Genomic DNA, 23,039 nt, shown 5'->3' on the forward strand with positions numbered 1-23,039 from the left:
TTCCCAGCATGCTGGGAGGTTTCTTTTTCTTTAATTTTTTTTTTTTTATCATTATTAATATTATTATTTTATTTAATTTATTTTTTTAGATGATATTTTATGGTAAAATGTAAAGTGTCATTATCATTATTACAATTGATCCCACAAAAAATAAGCAATCATGTAGTTGTTAAGATCAGTGGTCTCCAAACTGTAGACCCCCAGCAGTTGCAAAACTACATCTCCCAGCATGCCCAGAAACGCTGTGAGTTTTTTTTAATCATTATTATTTTAATACATTTTTTTAGATTATATTTTATGGTAAAATGTAAAGTGTCATTATCATTATTACAATTGATCCCACAAAAAACAAGCCCTCATATAGTTGTTAAGATCAGTGGTCTCCAAACTGTAGACCCCCAGCTGTTGCAAAACTACATCTCCCAGCATGCCCAGACATGCTGTGAGTTTTTTTTAATCATCATTATTATTATTTTATTTTTTTAGATTATATTTTATGGTAAAATGTAAAGTGTCATTATCATTATTACAATTGATCCCACAAAAAACAAACAATGATGTAGTTGTTAAGATCAGTGGTCTCCAAACTGTAGACCCTCAGCTGTTACAAAACTACATTTCCCAGCATGCCCAGACATGCTGTAAGTTTTTTTTTTTATCATTATTATTATTTTATTTATTTTTTTAGATTATATTTTATGGTAAAATGTAAAGTATCATTATCATTATTACAATTGATCCCACAAAAAACAAGCCCTCATATAGTTGTTAAGATCAGTGGTCTCCAAACTTTAGACCCCCAGCTGTTGCAAAACTACATCTCCCAGCATGCCCAGACATGCTGTTAGTTTTTTTTAATCATTATTATTATTTTAATTAATTTTTTTAGATTATATTTTATGGTAAAATGTAAAGTGTCATTATCATTATTACAATTGATTCCACAAAAAACAAGCAATCATGTAGTTGTTAAGATCAGTGGTCTCCAAACTGTAGACCCCCAGCAGTTGCAAAACTACATCTCCCAGCATGCCCAGACATGCTGTGAGGTTTTTTTAATCATTATTATTTTAATAAATTTTTTTAGATTATATTTTATGGTAAAATGTAAAGTGTCATTATCATTATTACAATTGATCCCACAAAAAACAAGTAATCATATAATTGTTAAGATCAGTGGTCTCCAAACTGTAGACCCCCAGCTGTTGCAAAACTACATCTCCCAGCATGCCCGGACAGCCAACGGCTGTCCGGGCATGCTGGGAGATGTAGTTTTGCTTCATCTCAACATACGTTAGTTCCCCTTTTGTCCTTCTCTAAATATTGTAGTGCCGCGCAGGTAAAGTTAGTGTCATCCTTTGAATTTCAATAGGAAAAAAATGAAGCCCAATATGTGCACATGACGCCATTGCGTATTACACTGCAAAGCTGAGATTAAAGAGGCTATAAAGTGGATTGCAGCACATGACGGATAAGTGCAAGAAAATCTAATTAAAGTGGTGGGGAAAAAATATCTAATCTCCAGTATGTGGGGGATTTATTTATTTTATTTTTTTTCAGAACTAGCAATTTGTTTCGCGCAGGATGCGATGGAAAATTACGCAGAAAAATGACTACGGTACAGAGCGCCGAAGGATCGGAAAATTACGCGTGGAGTGAGGAAACTACATCTCATCATGTGGTGCAGAATGGATTGTAGACCAATAAAATGTTGGCGGATTATTTATCTTATGTTCTGCTTTTTAGTAGTTGATTTTTTTTTTTGTTTGTTTTTTTGTTACTACTATACTCTGACTTAATAAAGCACTCCAGGTTTATTTTTGTTTTTGCCCATATCGTGCACTCTCGCCATCACTAGTCGTATAGCGCCATTTGCTTTATTCCAGCACAGCTGCATCTATACATTTCATTACTGGAAATAGGTCATGTGATCTCCAGTCTGACTCAAAAATTGTATAGGCTTAATGTGAGTGACGGAATGTCATACCTGGTTCCTGCCAATTGGATGACATCATCACCCATCAGATCCCTCCTACTAGCTTACAGATCCCATCCCACCTCCCAGCTTCATCTACTATGTCTAAGGGATCAGGATATATAGTAGTTATACCCCTCCCCTCGATTCCTATCTGTATACTGCTGCAGCTAACTCTGTTGGGTCAGGATATATAGTAGTTATTCCCCTCCTCCCCAAGCTCTATCTGTATACTGCTGCTGCTAACTCTATGGAATCAGGATATATAGTAGTTATTTACCTCCTCCCAAGCTCTATCTGTATACTGCTGCTGCTATCTCTATGGAATCAGGATATATAGTAGTTATTTCCCTCCTCCCAAGCTCTATCTGTATACTGCTGCTGCTAACTCTATGGAATCAGGATATATAGTAGTTATTCCCCTCCTCCCCAAACTCTATCTGTATACTGCTGCTGCTAACTCTATGGAATCAGGATATATAGTAGTTATTTCCCTCCTCCCAAGCTCTATCTGTATACTGCTGCTGCTATCTCTATGGAATCAGGATATATAGTAGTTATTTCCCTCCTCCCAAGCTTTATCTATATACTGCTGCTATCTCTTGGGGTCAGGATATATAGTAGTTATACCCCTCCCCTCAATTCCTATCTGTATACTACTGCTGCTGCTAACTCTGTTGGGTCAGGATATATTGTAGTTATTCCCATCCTCCTCAAGCTCTATCTGTATACTGCTGCTGCTAACTCTGTTGAGTCAGGATATATAGTAGTTATTCCCCTCCTCCCCAAGCTCTATCTGTATACTGCTGCTGCTAACTCTAAGGAATCAGGATATATATAGTAGTTATTTCCCTCCTCCCAAGCTCTATCTATATACTGCTGTTATCTCTTGGGGTCAGGATATATAGTAATTATACACCTTCCCTCCAGCTTTATCTGTATACTGCTGCTACCTCTATGGGATCAGGATATATTGTAGTTATACCCCACCTCCCCTCCAGCTCTATCTGTATACTGCTGCTATCTCTATGGGCTCATGACATATACTAGTTATACACCTCCCCTCCAGCTCTATCTGTATACTGCTACTGCTATCTCTATGAGATCAGGATATATAGTAGTTATACACATCCCCTCCAGCTCTATCTGTATACTCCTGCTGCTATCTCTATGAGATCAGGATATATAGTAGTTATACACCTCTCCTCCAGCTCTATCTGTATACTGCTACTGCTATCTCTATGAGATCAGGATATATAGTAGTTATATGCCTCCTCCCCAGCTCTATATGTATACTGCTGCTGCTGTCTCTATGGGATCAGGATATATAGTAGTTATACACCTCCCCTCCAGCTCTATCTGTATACTGCTGCTATCTCTATGGGATCAGGATATATAGTAGTTATACACCTCCCCTCCAGCTCTATCTGTATACTGCTGCTATCTCTATGGGCTCATGATAAATACTAGTTATACACCTCCCCTCCAGCTCTATCTGTATACTGCTGCTATCTCTATAGGATCAGGATATATAGTAGTTATATGCCTCTCCTTCCGATGCTCGGATTGAACTTCAGCAAGTTGTCTTGACCACGTCTACATGCCTAAAAATTTTAAGGCGCTGCTGTGTGATCGGCTGATACTGGACTGGTCCCAGGAAAGGATTCTCCAGCACATATAGGGTTAGATGACAACTCCTTTCAAAATATATGGAAGCGCAGGTATCTGGAGTGAGATTTATACATAAATAGTAACAAGACGCACTTGTCATTCTAAACGTTACAATGTAATAGAAAAGGTTTGATACAGAATGTGAGAACACGGTCCTTGACAGCGACGATTGCACATGATGAGGGATGATCAGAATACATCTACATGGCAGGAGCGGCAAATTGCTCCCCGCGCCATCCTGCGCCATTCACTTCACTCTGATCAATACACGTAATGGATTTTTTAATATGACATTTTCAGCCACTTATACGGACGGCCCCCAGTTTAAGCTGCCATTATATAGTCATTGTGGTAAAGATAGGAGAGATCTCATTCAATTGTTACCGTTTTAACTCTTTAAGCTGGAAAAATATATGGATCTTTTTTCTAGTAGCCATCTGAAATTATTTGCTTTAATAATAAAAATAAAAACAGAATTAGTACAGCAACCAATTACTCTTTTTTCGCATTTTGTATACCGTATATACTCAAGTATAAGCCGAGTTTTTCAGCATGATTTTTCGTGCTGAAAACGCCCCCCCCCCCCCCCCCCTCGGCTTATACTCGAGTGAACTCTCCGCCTGTCAATCCCTTCTTCAGTGGTCTTCAACCTGCGGACATCCAGATGTTGCAAAACTACAACACCCAGCATGCCCGGACAGCCATCGGCTGTCCGGGCATGCTGGGAGTTGTAGTTTTGAAACATCTGGAGGTCCGCAGGTTGAAGACCACTGCCGGGCCTTCTTCATCATCCAGACCCCCCCTTTAGTTTTCTACTCACCTCCCCTCGGTGGGAAGTTAGGGTGAGCTGGTCCGGGCCATCTATGCTGCAGCGACTGTCCGGTGGGGAGGGTTAGTTGTTCCGGGCTGTCCATTTTCACCGGGGGGGGGGGCCTCTTCTCCGCTCTGGCCCTGGACTAGTGACGTTGCCTTGAAGACGCCACACAGGGACGTTCATACGCAGGCAAGGCAATGTAACTAGTCCGGGGCCGGCCCGAAGCGGAGAAGAGGGCCTCGCGGTGAATATGGACAGCCCGGAACGACTAACCCTCCCCACCGGACGGTCCCTGCAGCATAGATGGCCCGGACCAGCTCACCCTTCCTTCCCATCAAGGGGAGGTGAGTAGAAAACTAAAGGGGGGGTCTGAATGATGACAATGGCTGTCCGGGCATGCTGGGAGTTGTAGTATTGCAACATCTGGAGGTCCGCAGGTTGAAGACCACTGATTGAAGGGATTGACAGGTGGTGATGATGAATGGGGGGGTATGATAAAGACAGGGGGGATGATGACGGGGGTCTGGATGATGACAGGGGGGATGATGACATGGGGGGGATGATGACAGGGGGGATGATGACAGGGGGGATGATGACATGGGGGGGATGATGACAGGGGGGGATGATGACGGGGCCTGGATGATGACAAGGGGGATGATGATATGGGGGGGATGATGACATGGGGGGGATGATGACAGGAGGGGATGATGACATGGGGGGGGGGATGATTACATGGGGAGATGATGTATTTCCCACCCTAGACTTATAGTCGGGTTTTTGGGGTGAAATTAGGGGCCTCGGCTTATATTCGGGTCGGCTTATAATCGAGTACATACGGTATATCAATAATAAATACATTAAAATATAAATAAATACATGAATCTATCATAAATCTATATGTAAATAAATAAAACACAAATCCACATATAAATAATAAATAAATCTATATGCCCACGAGCTAGTACATAGTGCAGTTAGCTGCTTCACTGAAGTGTAGAGCTGAGCTACAGTACTACACACAACCCCTTTAGGTTAAAGGGGTACTCCGGTGGAAGCATTTTTTTTTTTTTTTTTTATCAACTGGTACCAGAAAGTGAAACAGATTTGTAAATTACTTCTATTAAAAAATCTCAATCCTTCCAGTACTTGTCAGCTGTTGTATACTACAGAGGAAGTCTTTTTCTTTTTGAATGTATTTTCTCATCATGACAAGAAGGAGTTAATAACATCTGCCCCATGGCTTATAACAGCTACCCTGCATTGTACCCCGCTGACACCACAGCAACACAGATTGAAACATGCACAGAGCTTGAGGTCTTCTATTCATCACAGCACTGCAACCATGTGAGGGCGGAAGTGGTCCCCCAGCAGGCTTCAGTGATGTCATGCCTGCTGGAACACGCCCACTTTCTCCTGCTGGGAAATTGCATTATGTAAGCAAGAAGAAAGGTTGGATACACAGCTTTTTAAAGCTCTGAAATAGTTTTTTAAGGGTGAGAGGGGGTGTGAGGAGTAGTTAGGGAACATAGCCTGCTGTAGTTTAGAACAGTTTATTTCGTGACAGGTACTTGTTAAGCCTCTTGCAGCTCTGCAGGCTATAGGCTATGTTCACACACCACTTTTTTAGGACCAGATGCAAATAACGTTCTGAAAATTTTCTGCTGTGTGAACATACCCTTACAGGAGATATGTCATAGTGAAAAACTCATCCTCTATCTGCAGGATAGAGTGTAAGTTTAAGATCACCAGGGGTCCGATCGCTGGGACCCTCGCCCGAATTGGGAACCACCATGCTCCCTCTATAAATCTCTAAGAGAGAGCCATTTGGCTATCCCAGCTTTGGGCGGGGGTCGTGTTGCGCCGCTTCCAGAGAGAGATACGTTTTTCACTATGAGACTTTTCCTTTAAAGGTAATGAGTATCACCAGCACTAATGTGTTGGTACAGGCTTGTAGTGCGGATGATACTGATGAAAATTATACTTACCGTTCCCCTTTTTGTGCCTCCATTCCGCTTTAATTCCTGATTTTCTGGGTATGCAAATGACCTGTTTGGCGCACAGTGACTTCCCCTGTGCTGAAATTATTATTCTGCAGAATGGAGCTCCACTCTGCAGCATAATGGCTGGTGCTGCAGCTATTGTGCATGTGGAGGAGAAGCGTTATGCTGCAGAGTGAAGCTTTAGTCTTCAGAATAGTAAGCTCAGTACTGGGGAGGAGGTGTGACAATGAAGATGCCAGCCAGATACCACCAAGCAGGTCATTTACATAAATAACAGTATAAATAATAACTAAATACAGTGGAAATGACTAAATACAGTGATCCCTCAATAGAGTTACGCAAGGTTTCCGTCACACAGCGCAACTTAACTCTTTTGGTTACAGTAAATCAGCAAATCTGCTGGTTTACTGTAACAACTTGCTGAGCTGAGTGTTATGTGCCCGCCTAGCAAGGAAGGAGTTACTTAGTGCTGCTGAGCAGCTCTAGTTAGCTCTACTATTCATTATACAGCGCACTATATGGATGTATAATGTAAACAGCGAAACAGTAAAGAGAGTGATAGTTACAATCTCATTGCTGGTCCTGGCCTCCACTTGTGTAGTCCTCTAGTGATGATGTCACTAGGGGGGCAGAGCTATAAAAGAAGAGGCCCGGACCGGCAATGAGGTGGTAATGATCACTCTCTTTACAGTACACATTATACTGCCATGTAGATTGCTGTATAATGTATACCTCCCCCTTCCCCAAGAGATAACTAGCAATGATTAACTCCTTCAGTACTGGGCTGAGCTTTACTGGCAGCTGTCCGCTGTGAGCACAGCTTAGCCCCAACATTGACAGGTTCGCATGAGCCAACCCAAACAATGTTAGAAAGTTCGGCTGGGTTCAGACTATGGAAACAGCTGTCAATGGGATTCCGCCTCAGAGTGCACATTAAAGGGGTATTCCGGCCAAAAACATTTTTTCCCCTATCTAAAGGATAGGGAATAAGATGTCTGATCGCGGGGGGCCTGCTGCTGAGACCCAGCGCAACCTCCTGCGGGTGCTGAATTTCCAGTTTCGGAAACCACCGGGTCTCCGGGACTGGGGACATGATGTAATGCCATGCCCCCTCCATTCATGTCTTTGGGAGGGGGCGTGACGGCCCATAGACATGAATGGAGGGGGCATGGCGTGAGGTCGCGGGGGGTCTCAGCAGCAGGCCCCCCACAATCAGACACCTTATCCCCTATCCTTTGGATAGGGGATAAAATGTTTTTGCCCGGAATATCCCTTTAAGCAAACTCAGTGGCTGTGATTCTGCCGCTGAAATTCCGCCACCAAAAAAAATAATCTCACAATTTTTTTTAGCAGAATACCAAATAGAATACATTGCAGTCTAATGGGACCGGCAATGTCCACGCTCCTGTCCACTCCTGTCTGCTACAGCCACCCTCTTGGAGTTGCTGCTCAATTGTCCTTCAGGAACCACTGCTCCCATTTGGCACAGTCATTCTGGTGAGTAGTTATTTCTGAATTGATATGAGCTATGTGCATCATATACAATTAACTTGTATCAATATATAAGGTACATATCCAAGATAAAATCATTCACAACATTTACATGTATAATGAAAACATTAATGTGCCCATAATAAAGTGCTGAGTGCTCAATAAGTTAATAATTAAATTAATATCAAGGGGGCGATATGTAGAGCACTCACCGATCGTATGAAATCAGGATAAATTACAAAAAAAAAATACGAGTCCATATAATTAGCGGGAAACAGCGCAGACTGTACTTACGCCCCATTAACTCACGCCATCCTCGGGATTACATGTATTGTTTAGACTATGGTAACATGTATAAGGACCAGACAGTTGAGCTGGGTGATCACTATTAAGCAGCGAATAACAAAGCCCAGCACCCACCTATACTTAGTGGCTGATGTGACCCAAATTGTGGGGTCCCATCATCTGCACCTAAGTAAAGAACAGGTTTTCGCTGACACTGTCGATGAAGGTGCCATCAAGGTGAAGAATGCACAAAGAGATGGCCGAGCATGTTCATGGCCCTTTTATTCATTTCTATTGCTAATGAGCTGGGTTGTTTCCATAATTCCCATAGGATTAAACTGTCCTTCTGTGACATTAATATGACAGCAAACAGACAACTGTAAGTATGAAATCTCATCCCAGGGATAATCACAGTCTACATTGCTCACCGCTGCTTTATTGTGCCTTCCATGCTGCTGATGCACTTTAGGTTGTGCAAAGAGACAGAGAAGTGCAGGATCACGTTCTCGGTTTTTAGATAGGGACATATTAGTGCAGGATCTCCTCCTCTCTGTGTAAAGTGTATAGAGACATAGAAGTGCAGGATCTCCTCCTCTGTGTACAGTGTATAGAGATATAGAAGTACAGGATCTCCTCCTCTCTGTGTAAAGTGTATAGAGACATAGAAGTGCATGATCTCCTCCTCTGTATACAGTGTATAGAGATATAGAAGTGCAGGATCTCCTCCTCTGTGTACAGTGTATAGAGACATAGAAGTGCAGGATCTCCTCCTCTGTGAACAGTGTACAGAGACATAGAAGTGCAGGATCTCCTCCTCTGTGAACAGTGTATAGAGATATAGAAGTGCAGGATCTCCTCCTCTGTGTACATTGTATAGAGACATAGAAGTGCAGGATCTCCTCCTCTGTGTACAGTGTACAGAGACATAGAAGTGCAGGATCTCCTCCTCTGTGTACAGTGTACAGAGACATAGAAGTGCATGATCTCCTCCTCTGTGTACAGTGTATAGAGACATAGAAGTGCAGGATCTCCTCCTCTGTGTACAGTGTACAGAGACATAGAAGTGCATGATCTCCTCCTCTGTATACAGTGTATAGAGACATAGAAGTGCAGGATCTCCTCCTCTGTGTGTACAGTGTATAGAGATATAGAAGTGCAGGATCTCCTCCTCTGTGTACAGTGTATAGAGACATAGAAGTGCAGGATCTCCTCCTCTGTGTACAGTGTATAGAGACATAGAAGTGCAGGATCTCCTCCTCTGTGTGTAAAGTGTATAGAGACATAGAAGTGCATGATCTCCTCCTCTGTATACAGTGTATAGAGACATAGAAGCGCAGGATCTCCTCCTCTGTATACAGTGTATAGAGATATAGAAGTGCAGGATCTCCTCCTCTGTGTACAGTGTATAGAGATATAGAAGTGCAGGATCTCCTCCTCTGTGTACAGTGTATAGAGACATAGAAGTGCAGGATCTCCTCCTCTGTGTACAGTGTATAGAGATATAGAAGTGCAGGATCCCCTCCTCTGTGTACAGTGTATAGGGGCATAGAAGTGCAGGATCTCCTCCTCTGTGTATACAGTGTATAGAGATATAGAAGTACAGGATCTCCTCCTCTGTGTGTACAGTATATATAGACATAGAAGTGCAGTATCTCCTCCTCTGTGTACAGTGTATAGAGACATAGAAGTGCAGGATCTCCTCCTCTGTGTACAGTGTATAGAGACATAGAAGTGCAGGATCTCCTCCTCTGTGTACAGTGTATAGAGACATAGAAGTGTAGGGTCTCCCCCTCTGTGTACAGTGTATAGAGATATAGAAGTGCAGGATCCCCTCTTCTGTGTACAGTGTATAGGGACATAGAAGTGCAGGATCTCCTCCTCTGTGTGTACAGTGTACAGAGACATAGAAGTGTAGGATCTCCTCCTCTGTGTACAGTGTATAGAGATATAGAGGTGCAGGATCCCCTCCTCTGTATACAGTGTATAGGGACATAGAAGTGCAGGATCTCCTCCTCTGTGTGTACAGTGTATAGAGATATAGAAGTGCAGGATCTCCTCCTCTGTGTACAGTGTATAGAGACATAGAAGTGCAGGATCTCCTCATCTGTGTGTACAGTGTATAGAGACATAGAAGTGCAGGATCTCCTCATCTGTGTGTACAGTGTATAGAGACATAGAAGTGCAGGATCTCCTCCTCTGTGTGTACAGTGTATAGAGACATAGAAGTGCAGGATCTCCTCCTGTGTGTACAGTGACATAGAAGTGCAGGATATCCTCCTCTGTGTGTGTGTAGTGTATAGAGGCATAGAAGTGCAGGATCTCCTCCTCCTGTGAGTACAGTGTATAGAGACATAGAAGTGCAGGATCTCCTCCTCCTGTGTGTACAGTGTATAGAGACATAGAAGTGCAGTATCTTCTCCTCTGTGTGTACAGTTTATAGAGACATAGAAGTGCAGGATCTTCTCCTCTGTGTACAGTGTATAGAAATATAGAATTGCAGGATCTCCTCCTCTGTGTACAGTGTATGGCAGACACCATAGCCATTATACTCCACCCACCAGCTCTGGGAGAACTGAAAATTATAGATGAAGCCGCAGAGCAGAAATCTGTTGAAAACTACATTAAAAGAGATATATAATGGCCCAAAGTAGTGCTGCTCCTCATGTACTCAAAAGTCATGTACACTGTAAAGCATATCCTGCAGACATTGCACCAGATCCACAATGTTAACTTTTTCCCCTACTAAGCAATAAAAACAATTATGCACAACAGGGCGCTGTTTTAAGTAGGCAATTGTTTTTTTTCTTACCAAAAACCTTATAATCTGAATAGTTCAAAGGTCAAGAGGAAGAAGAACTAGTTCAACACGTATTGCACAAGATGACTTTTAGTTAATCGTCTTTTATGCCAAAACCATTTTTCCACGGTTCTGCGCTTTATCAGCCTCGGCAACGAGACATAAAAGCTTTGATGGGAAAAGGATTTACCACATGGAGTGACGTTTGCGATAAAAATAATCAAAGTGTTATCTTTATTTGAAAATAAAAAGCTGGAATATGCAGTATTTTCTGAAGCCATTAACTTTCCACTCTTCTATAATAGAGGCTTAGCTCGGTCTATTATGCAACATAATGTACGGCACTAAGACGATATAATGAAGTGCGATCTTCAGAGAAAGAGCGGCACAATGCAGACGGAGACCAATTCCCTGGCATTTGGAAGGTTATCTCTTAGTGCTTTTAGAATATATTAAGTTTATAGTTTATTTCTAAATATTTATGTTTTTACTTTTTCGTAAATAAATTATTATTATTGTAGAAAAAGTATGTAAGCTACATTCCCATAATGCACGGCAGCCTGTCAGTCACTGTGCGGCATGCAGGGGAAGGTGGATAGAGGCGAAATGCTCTCCTCATATTTACTATATTCTTTGATAGTTCCTATTTTTTTGTACAAAAAATAGCTAAAACATTTGTTAAATGGCAAAAAAAAGGGTTAGCATTATTGAGCAGTTTTTGTATTTTATTTAAAGATTTATTTCTGTAAGAAAATCTACTTTACTGACCATAAATAGCCAGATTAGTGCCAAATTCACATGTACGTCCGGAAGGTAGAGATGCTCCAAGACCTCTAGTGGCTGCAGGCATGTAGCTGCCTGCGGCCATGAAGATAGAAGATGCTGGTTAAAGGAAAACGGTCACGCGTTCACCCACACTAAACCCAATACACCGGGCTATAGTGCGGGTGAACAGAAGACCAATGCGGGGTCTCTGACTAATATACATACCTGCAGTCCAGCGCCCGGTCCCTCTGAAGATTAACTTCTTTCTACGCTGAATTGCGCGCTGGAGGCGGGCCCGCCAGCTGGATTCGAATATTCATGGTCACTGGTCATGTGAGCGTTTGTGCCTACTGTGCGCTCACGTGACCAGCAACCATGAATATTAGAATCCAGTCGGCGGGCCCGCCTCCAGCGTGCGGGTGCCTGACTGCAGGTATGTATATTAGTCAAAGACCACGCATCGGTCTTCTGTTCACCCGTAGTATAACCCAGTGTATTGGGTTTAGTGTGGGTGAACAGGGGACTGTTTTCCTTTAATGCCGGGGAGCCCTCAGTAGGGAACCTAGTAACTGGGGGCTACCTATCTACAGGTGGAGCCTATCTTCTGGGGGCTGTCTATCTACAAGGGGGAGCCTGTCTCCTGATGTCTATTTATCTGCAGGGGGGCAACCTACTACTAGAGGCAATCTGTACTGGGAGCCTACCTACCAGGGGCCTATGTGGTGTCCCAGTACCGCATTTCATACGGTACTTATTTATCTATGGGTCCCATAGCCAGAGTTCCTAGGACTTAGTAATCTCTGTTAGTCAGTCCGCCCCTAGTCACCTCTACTATAGTATATAGATTTCTAATTTGTCCATAGAATAATATATATAGTATTATTTCTGTATATAAATGGTTAATTACCTGTTTCTATTAGCGTTGCAGGACCTGCGGGTCAGGTGACAAGGTGAACTCTATGGTTTTAGCTTAAGGACCTTTGGAGGCCCTCTTACGTCAGTAATCCCATCACACCATGTACTGGTGAATGGCAGACGTTCGGACCAATCAGAATTGCCACGCCCCCTGCCCATATAAGGGAGCGGCGGCCATCTTCTCGCTCTCTTTCTCCTGGCTCTTGATGAGAGAAGACCTATATCGCAGCAATCACATTGAGTTAGGCCTGAGCCTTGCGGCAATGGCTGAATGTTCTGAATTATAGAGTGTGTCATCCCCTAAGCACTTTGCAGTATCACCGGACCCAATATTTCCCCTAAATCCGGACGAATCTGCACATCATTCCCTAAATTCAGAGACTAAAAGTTTAATGCAAGGTCGCAACTTCTACCAGTCGCTAAGCAACCTAAGAACTGTTATATGAGACTGTTACTACGCATTGGATATAGCAAGCACTGCAGTAAAGTTATTCAAGTTCAAGTTAAATCTGCTTGTGGACCTTCAGTCATTTCATTGCACCTATCGCTTCTGGGAAGGGCGGCAATAGGCCGGAACATAGATTCAGCATACCAGCCCTCACCCTGGCGTCACGAGTGACAGGGTTAATATTAACCCCTCATATACCAACACCATACCATCCCTACCATACACCCCCCAAGGGCTACCACACCTATATACATTGTAAAACCATTTGCTGGGAGCCTATATTTTAGGGAAACTATATACTGGTGGCCCCTACCTTATGGGGGAAATTACACACTGGGGACCTGTTTACTACCTTGAGCAACCTACCAACATATTGAGGAGCCTTGCGGGTAGAACATAAGTTGTTAAAGAGGTACTCCGCCCCTAGACATCTTATCCCTTATCCAAAGGATAGTGGATAAGATGTCTGATCGCGTGGGTCCCGCCGCTGGGGACCCCCACGATCTCCCTTTTGCACATGGTGTTTGTTTAGAGCATCGGGTGCAGTCCCGGAGGCTCGTGATATCACGGACATGCCCCCGCTCGTGATGTCACGGCCATGCCCCTCAATGCAAGTCTATGGGAGGGGCGTGACTTCCGTCACGGCCCTCCCATAGACTTGCATTGAGGGGCGTGGCTGTGACGTCACAAGCAGGGCGTGACCGTAACGTCACGAGCCTCCGCCCCACATCGCCAGTCATCCGCCACGGCGCAAAGTTCGTTCCGTTAACCGGATGTCTGGGGTGCCGCAGACGAGATCGCGGGGGTTTCCAGCAGTGGGACCCCCGCGATCAGACATCTTATCTTCTCTCCTTTAAATAGGGGGTAAAATGTCTTGGGGCGGAGTACCCCTTTAAGTGCTGGATAAGCTCTTTGAAGGAACTATGACTAATTTCCAAGCATCTATCCAATTACTGTTACTTTGCAACCCAAGGCGACCCCCCCCATAGGAGACCACTTTTAATGGGTGGTCTTCTCAAAGGTTTCACTGTATAAACATGTAACCTTAAACCAGATGGCAGAGTAGACTGATTGAAAACCTTTTGTGATTAGACTTTATGTATATATATATACAAACAAAGAATAAGTCAGCCAGCACTTTAGTTGATACCAAACTATTATATGGACCTGGCCTACAGGTGCACGCTACTAGGCTACCCCACCCACCTCTATCAGGTGTGTATATAAGGTGTCTTGGATGTTCCAGACCCTGCCATGCTTACTGAATTGTTCACACAGAGGCATATTCACAGTGTAGGGTCCGTCCCAAGGAGGCCACCTTATCGCGGTGGGACGGTCCAAGCTATTTGACCGCCGGCGGAGACAAATTTGCGAGCTAAGTGCCTCACTATCTCATAGTTTCACATTTGCATCTATTACACCATAGCTGTATAGCTCTCCACGTTTTATCTGCATATATATATATATACAGTGACCCCCCGACCTACGATGGCCCTGACATACGATAATTTCAACATGCAGGCCATCGCATAAACGGCTATCCGGCAGCGCAGACTGCTTTAGCTACCACCGGATAGCCGTTTACGGTGCCCCGTGTGGTCCGCTGATGATCACTTACCTGTCCTCAGGGCTCCGGCGCGTCCTCTTCAGGATCCCCTGCATCGTCGGCGCTCTCCTTCATCGTCATCACGTCGCTGCGCACGCCGTCCCGTCATCCAATAGGAGCGGCATGCGTATCGACGTGATGGCGTCGACGGAGCGCGCGGATGCCGGGGAAGCAGAGGCCTTGCCGGAGCGTTGGGGACACCCCGGGGACGTGGCGACAGCGATGGATGGCGACATCCAGGGCAGCGGTGACGAGCGGTGACGGTCCGGAGTGGCGGGGACAGGTGAGTATAACCTCCAATACCAGCGGTCTTCAACCTGCGGACCTCCAGATGTTGCAAAACTACAACTCCCAGCATGCCCGGACAGCCGTTGGCTGTCCGGGCATGCTGGGTGTTGTAGTTTTGCAACATCTGGAGGTCTGCAGGTTGTAGACCACCGTCCTATACTTTACATTGCACGGATCCCTCAACATGCGATGGTTTCAACAAACGATGGTCCATTTGGAACGGATTACCATCATATGTTGAGGGACCACTGTATATCTATATATATATATATATAGATATATTTACTTATATAAAATGGCGCATTACCTTATTGAAGGAGAATTGTTCCAGTTGTCCACCTCCCCTCCAGTGCGCATGATGTGAGCGATCTTCTCCATGAGCCGCCGGTTGTCCTTTTCTATCACAGCCAGTCGTTCCTGCTCCATCTGTATGAACAAGGGCGATGAGGAGAACGGGCCAATTAGACAAGTCCCCAGCCGGACGCCCGCAATAACATTGTAATCCAGTTCTAGCTAATGGGAAATGTGGTGGGACGAAAGCCACAGAGGATGAAATATCAAGGTCATAAGACTGTAAGAACCAGCATCGGAATAGATGGCTGCCGGCTTCTTAAATACCACAAGGAAAAATAATGTATTTAATAAACCAAAGAAATCCCAAACAAGAACATAGTATACAAGCATATAACATTTAGAGAGGAAAGAAAGGAAAGGATTAAAGGGGTACTCCGGTGGGGGAAAAAAAAACATTTTTTTTAATCAACTGTTGCCAGAAAGTTAAACAGATTTGTAAATGACTTCTATTAAAAAATCTTAATCCTTCCAGTACTTATCAGCTGCTGTATGCTCCACAGGAAGTTCTTTTTTTTGTGTCTTTTTTGTCAGGATAGGTTTGCTATGGGGATTTTTCTCCTATTCTGGACAGTTCCTGACATGGACAGAGCACTGTGGTCAGACAGAAAGGAAATTTAAAAAGAAAAGAACTTCCTGTGGAGCATACAGCAGCTAATAAGTACTGGAAGGGTTAAGATTTTTAAATGGAAGAAATTTACAAATCTGTTTAATGTTCTGGCACCAGTTAATAATAATAATTAAAAAAAAAAAATAATAGTTTTTCACTGGAGTACCCCTTTAAATGGGCACTGTCAGAAAAACTTTTTGTAAGTTGTACATATTGGCAAAACATTAACCTTTCTAATATACTTCATAAAAAAATATAATCTCCATTTTAATAGAAATAATGGCTTTTAAAAAAAGACCACTAGAGATCCCCATACCATTCAGAATATAATCCTGTCTGGCTGCAGCCTCATGTTTGTCCCGGCTGAAGCACAGGCAGAGACAAAGTCCAGGAAGTGAGGGCGGGACTAGCACTCCTCTATGCTCACACCTGGCCTATCAGCATGAAAACAGAGAGGAGGGGGTTACAGAGCAGCCTGCAGTGATTGGATGAAGAGACCCAGCACAGCACAGCAGACTTAGGGAGGAAGTGAATGCATTATGAGTGAGGGTGGGATCAGTGTTTGCCTCAGACATGCCCCTTCCTGAGCAGTGGATGTCAGAATGAGTGAGCAGCAGAACAGAGGGATTTGTGAGCCAAATACAGGAGCTAGACACATAAAAGACATGTAAATCATCTGCATGACCTAATGAGTAAGATCTAGAAGTATTTTTTTTTCTTTAATATGACAGGGGGTTGTCCAGGGATAAAACAAATGTTTGTATATGTCTGTCATTTAGCGCCCCTGATGAAGGAGTTTTTTTTTTTCATGTGTAACCTCAGAAACGTGTTGCATTAAAACATGTGAATTTCTTTAATCCCTAGTGCTTACCTTGGATCAGGGACCATAAACGTCAGTGTGTTCACCTATCCACGAGGACATGAAACCAACCAGTAGGGGGAAGTGTAGAGTTATTCTGCATCGCCCACCAGTAGAGTAAGTGGATGTTACTCTTCACAACTTCCTTGCCCCGATATATGCACTTAACAATACCTTTAAAGGGGTACTCCACTGGAAAACATTTATTTAAAATCAACTGGTGTTAGAAAGTCAAACAGATTTGTAAATTACTTCTATTTAAAAATCTTAATCCTTCCAGTACTTATCAGCTGTTAAATGGACAGAGGTGACAGCAGAGAGTACTGTGGTCAGACAGAAAAGAAATAAAAAAGAGAAAAGAACTTCCTGTGGAGCATACAGCAGCTGATATGAACTGGAAGGGTTAAGATTTTTTAATAGAAGTAATTTACAAATCTGTTTAACTTTCCTTTTAACATTTTTTTTAGTTTTGCTTTTTATTTTATTGATTTGTGAATTACAACATGGTACATATAGGGCTAAGCTACGATGCCTGAAACAACCCGTGACCCATGAGACGACAGTAATAAAAAACATATAAACGCGTTTTTTTTCACTGTATTATAATTTGGCATCACAAGCTCAAAGACTAAAGGAAAAAAACATGGAGTACCCCTTTAAGCTTTTTTCAGGTCAACCATTTTTCTAAAAATACAATATAAAAAGCTCATACCTGGATTTTTCTCAATTGGACGTGAGGGTGTAAAAATATCCTTGGAGGCTTATTGTCAATTTCAGGCTTGGCTGTAAAACACATAAAGAATGGAAATATATGAAAACGAATAGACATATATACGTATATATACACATCCACCTGATTAACGCCGACCGCTATAATATTATGTTCATAGAAACATAGAATGTGTCGGAAGATAAGAACCATTTGGTCCAATATTCTGAATACTATTAATAGTCCCTGGCCCGATCTTATATGAAGGATAGCCTTATGCCTATCCCTATCTTATATGAAGGAAAGTCTTATACCTATCCCTATCTTATATGAAGGATAGCCTTATACCTATCTCTATCTTATATGAAGGATAGCCTTATACCTATCTCTATCTTATATGAAGGATATCCTTATATCTATCCCTATCTTATATGAAGGATATCCTTATGTCTATCTCTATCTTATATGAAGGATATCCTTATATCTATCCCTATCTTATATGAAGGATAGCCTTATACCTATCCCTATCTTATATGAAGGATATCCTTATGTCTATCTCTATCCTATATGAAGAATAGCCTTATTCCTATCCCTATCTTATATGAAGGATAGCCTTATACCTATCTCTATCTTATATGAAGGATATCCTTATATCTATCCCTATCTTATATGAAGGATATCCTTATGTCTATCTCTATCTTATATGAAGGATAGCCTTATACCTATCCCTATCTTATATGAAGGAAAGTCTTATACCTATCCCTATCTTATATGAAGAATAGCCTTATACCTATCCCTATCTTATATGAAGGATAGCCTTATACCTATCCCTATCTTATATGAAGGATATCCTTATGTCTATCTCTATCTTATATGAAGGATAGCCTTATACCTATCCCTATCTTATATGAAGGAAAGTCTTATACCTATCCCTATCTTATATGAAGGATAGCCTTATGTCTATCTCTATCTTATATGAAGAATAGCCTTATGCCTATCTCTATCTTTTATGAAGGATACCGTTATACCTATCCCTATCTTATATGAAGGATAGCCTTATACCTATCCCTATCTTATATGAAGGATAGTCTTATACCTATCCCTATCTTATATGAAGAATAGCCTTATGCCTATCTCTATCTTATATGATGGAAAGTCTTCTGTCTATCCCTATCTTATATGAAGAATATCTTTATTCCTATCCCTGTATATATAACACTGTTAGGATTCGGCTGGCTGGATGTGGATCCTCTGTGTCAAAGAGGGATTGGCGTGGACCGTGTCGGTGGACCGGTTCTAGGTTGCTACTGGTATTCACCAGAGCCCGCCGCAAAGCGGGATGGTCTTGCTGCGGCAGTAGCAACCAGGTCGTATCCACCGGCAACGGCTCAACCTCTCTGACTGCTGAGAAGGCGTGGGACAGAAGGACTAGACAGAGGCAAGGTCAGACGTAGCAGAAGGTCAGGGCAGGCGGCAAGGTTCATAGTCAATGGAGATAGCAAGAGGTCAGGAACACTGGTAAGGCAAACACTGTAAACGCTTTCACTAGGCACAAGGGCAACAAGATCCGGCAAGGAAGGGAAGGGGAAGTGAGGTAATATAGGGAAGTGCACAGGTGGAAGCTAATTAGACTGATTGGGCCAGGCACCAATCATTGGTGCACTGGCCCTTTAAATCTTAGAGAGCTGGCGCGCCCTAGAGAGTGGAGCCGCGGCTGCCATAACATGACAGCCGGGGACCGGGACAGGTGAGTGACTTGGGATGCGATTCGCGAGTGGGCGCGTCCCGCTATGCGAATCGCATCCCCGCCGGCAATGTCAGTGCAGCGCTCCCGGTCAGCGGGTCTGACCGGGGCGCTGCAGAGAGAGGAACGCCGCAAGCGCTCCGGGGAGGAGCAGGGACACGGAGCGCTCGGCGTAACAAACACTATGCCTTTTATATAACACTATGGGAGAGATTTATCAAGCAATCAGATCGCTTCTTTCATTTCTAACAAGGCCTCTTCAAAATGAAAGCAGCGATCTGATTGGTTACTATGGGCAACTGGCCAACTTTTCCTCTGCACAGGTTTGTATAAATCTCTCCCATAGTGCGGTCCTTGCTCTGCTATGGGGAGAACACAGGAGGAGGCACGGCGCACCAATAGAGAGATACCATTTGAAAATAGGGTGCACCCATACCTCCCAACCGTCCCAGATCCAGCTCCACACTCCCGATTTTGGGGTGATGTCCTGCCGTCCCGGAACGGCCCCATATGTCCTGCATTTAACTGTAAATGCCTCTTATGAGGCATCTACAGTTAAATGTGCCGCCATTGGCTCCTCACCCTGTCAATCCCTCTTGTGTCCGTGGATACAGTAAGCCAGCCGACACAAGAGGCAGGACCATTCCTCTGCGCTCCGGCGCGCGAGTGACGTCATCAGATGCCGGAGCGCGGAGGAAGAGGATCCGAACAGCAGCAACAGGGCGGTGGTATGTATGACAGGGCGGCAGCAGTGGCGGGTGAGGGTTGAGGACAAGCTATGTTTTTGGGGTGTAGTGGAAATGGTGGGGTGGTGATAGGTTGTCTAAAGCGGCTGACCAATCAGGAAGCAGTGGCTGTCTGGAGGACTGAATGAGTAAAGGATGGTGATACAGGGAGGTAAACATTCAATGTGTACGAGCTGCATGTGTGACCCCGTGCTAAGGATGAAGGATAGAGGTGACGCCCCCTATAGGTGCCTGTCATGTATTGCCTCATGTCAAGCCTCCTTGTTGCGCACTTTTATATATTGCTGGATATAAATGGACCATGGGACCACTGGAAACAGAGTTCCATTGCTGTGGTAGTGCTGGGGTTATTCTTGCTCAGTTTGTGCCTCCAGCTGTTGCAAAACTACAACTCCCAGCATGCCCGGACAGCCGAAAGCTGTCCGGGCATGCTGGGAGTTGTAGTTTTGCAAAAGCTGGGCCCACACTGGTTAAGCAACACTGACCTAGCTGATACATCATAGCTTCCTTTGCTAAGCGTATAATAATTCCTGTCTGCCACGCCTTATCCAGCGTGGCCGGGCTGAGTGAGACAATTGCATTACTACGTTTTTACCTAAGGATTTTGTTGGTGTGGGTCCCTGCGCCCCTTGGGTGGGGGTACTGCTGCCTGTCTAATGTGGGCGTGGTGGCCCAGTACAGGAGTTGTACCCCTGTACCCCTGCTGCCCTGTCCAGCAGCCTCCTTACAGTGACCCCTGGGCCCCCTCTACACCTGTCCCCTTGTGTATATATATATATATATATATATATTGCCTGTACTATATGGTATAATGTTTATAAAAGGTGTTAAAGCTTTAAGAATTGTTAACATGTGATTACCAGTTGTCATGTGAGTGTAACCCAGTGAGGTACCAGTGACCATGTGACCATAGGGTGACCTATGGGACCCCTCAGAGTCTCCCCCATATAAGCCCTGGGTGGAGCCTCTGCTCTCGCTCTTCCTGCTTATGCGGAGTTGCAGCAAGGTCAAGTCCTAAGAGTGTGTCTGGGGTCCATAGGAGACCTCAAGTGAGTCCAGCAGCCACAGTTCTACAAGTAAGCTACAATTGGGGTATAGTCAGTCCCATTCAAGTCAGTCAAGTCAAGGTCATCTGTCTTCAGTCAGCGTGGCCTGCAGCAATATTGTCCCAGTCCACTACAAGTCTTAGCAAGCCCTGAGGTCTCTGAAGTCGCTGGTAACCTCCGTGGACCTGGCTAAGCTGTATAGACTGTTCCATCTGTCACTCAGTAAAGCTACCATTGTCCGTAACTTGGTGTCGGAGTCATTATTGCCCCTGTGCCTAGCCCAGGATCCAGCGGTATACCTTCGGGTGCTATTGAAGAGAAACCACGCCCTGGCGTCACGAATACAAGGGGTTAATGCCATCTGCCCCTAATGTGGGGGGGGGGGGAACTGCCGCCTAACTAATGCGGGGGGAACTGCCGCCTACCTAAGGCGGGGGAACTGCCACCTACCTGATGCGGGGGAACTGCTGCCTACCTTATGCCGGGGAACTGCCGCCTACCTAATGCGGGGGGGGGGAAAGCCGCCTACCTAATATGGGGGAACTGCTCCCTACCTTATGCAAGGGAACTGTTGCCTACCTAATGCGGGGGAACTGCCGGCTACCTAATGCGGGGGAACTGCTGCCTACCTAATGCAGTGGAACTGCCGCCTACCTGAGGGACTATCTACTATGTTCCTGCCCAGCTAATATGGGGACTAAATACCAAGCTAATGGGGGGGCTACTTACTATCGACATATGATACATAGGGGTTTTCATTTACAGTGGATGGCTATGTGGTGGATTTACCTATATATGGTCTGTAGTGGTAATGATGAGGGTTGTTGTCAGTCACCTGATATATCTGTATGTAATCGCTTATATGGTCTGTAGTGATAATGATGGGGGTTGTTGTCAGTCACCTGATATATCTGTATGTAATCGCTTATATGGTCTGTAGTGATAATGATGGGGGTTATTGTCTGTCACCTGTATAGGACGTCCTCCTAAACCTACTGTAGATGACAGACTGACATTGTTATTGCTGTTAAAGGGGTACTCCGCTGCACACATCTTATCCCCTATCCAAAGAATAGGGGATAAGATGTTAGATTGCGAGGGTCCCGCCGCTGGGGACCCTCACAATATCCGGGCTGGCACCCCTGTCATTCAAGACATGAATGGAGGGGGTGTGGCGTGACGTCACGTCCCCAGTCCCGGAAACCCAGAGGTTTCCGAAACTGGAGATTAGAATGCGGGTGCTGTAGGGAGATCGTGGGGGGTCTTAGCAGTGGGCCCCCCGCGATCCCCTTTAGATAGGGGATGAAATGTTTTTGCCCGGAATACCCCTTTAATAGATTGGAGACTTTCTCTCCTAACAAAGTGGTTTGTTTTTGGGCATTGTGGACTATAGAGTTACCGGCCCGATTATATCTCACATCATAAAACAGAAGGGCCAGAAGAAACGGAACGGAAAGGGAAAAGAAGAGATGTATTTTAAGACCCTCCCAGTCGTACGAGGGCAATCCATCTCACAAGAAGGGTCTATAATTATTGTTAAACCCATTTTCTCTGCGCTATACCAGCACTTACTAAATAAAGACCTTCACTAATGTCACTGAGAATAATTACTCTCAGAGACAAGAGCTTAAAATAGGAGCCGAAGAATGGTGCAGGCTGGAACATAAAGATATTGTTCTGCAATAAGTATAGGCTTTCACTGCACGGTAACCCATTCCCATTGGAGACATAACAATACAAGTAGTCCTTCATGTTAGTACATTTAGTGTCGGAGGACGGTTGGCCATGGAGTATTTCAGTCACATCATGTAACGTATGTAATATGAGGAGCGCAACTTTTTGTGTTTCTAACTTTTTTCATAAGGGTCTATTGCAGTGCAACGGGAAGTCGTGCAACAGCACAAACCAGATACAGTGGT

The 23,039-nt window shown here is 44.1% G+C and overlaps 1 protein-coding gene across 5 annotated transcripts in view; it reads right to left on the reverse strand.

Moving 5' to 3' along the window:
* Positions 1-23,039, reverse strand: part of CFAP97D1 (CFAP97 domain containing 1) — a 106,144-nt gene that overhangs the window by 44,113 nt on the left and 38,992 nt on the right. For 4 of the 5 annotated variants that reach the window (XM_056548699.1, XM_056548696.1, XM_056548695.1 and 1 more), the window contains exons 2-3: positions 17,588-17,658; positions 15,363-15,481 (exon numbers count right to left, since the gene is read on the reverse strand). In XM_056548699.1, the coding sequence (XP_056404674.1) occupies positions 15,363-15,481; positions 17,588-17,658 (190 nt within the window). Of the gene's footprint in view, positions 1-15,362; positions 15,482-17,587; positions 17,659-19,764; positions 19,871-23,039 lie in introns of those variants that run through there. The other variant, XM_056548697.1, reaches the window with a different exon arrangement.

Source organism: Hyla sarda, chromosome 12 (genome assembly GCF_029499605.1).
Source record: "Hyla sarda isolate aHylSar1 chromosome 12, aHylSar1.hap1, whole genome shotgun sequence".
Lineage (NCBI taxonomy): Eukaryota > Metazoa > Chordata > Amphibia > Anura > Hylidae > Hyla > Hyla sarda.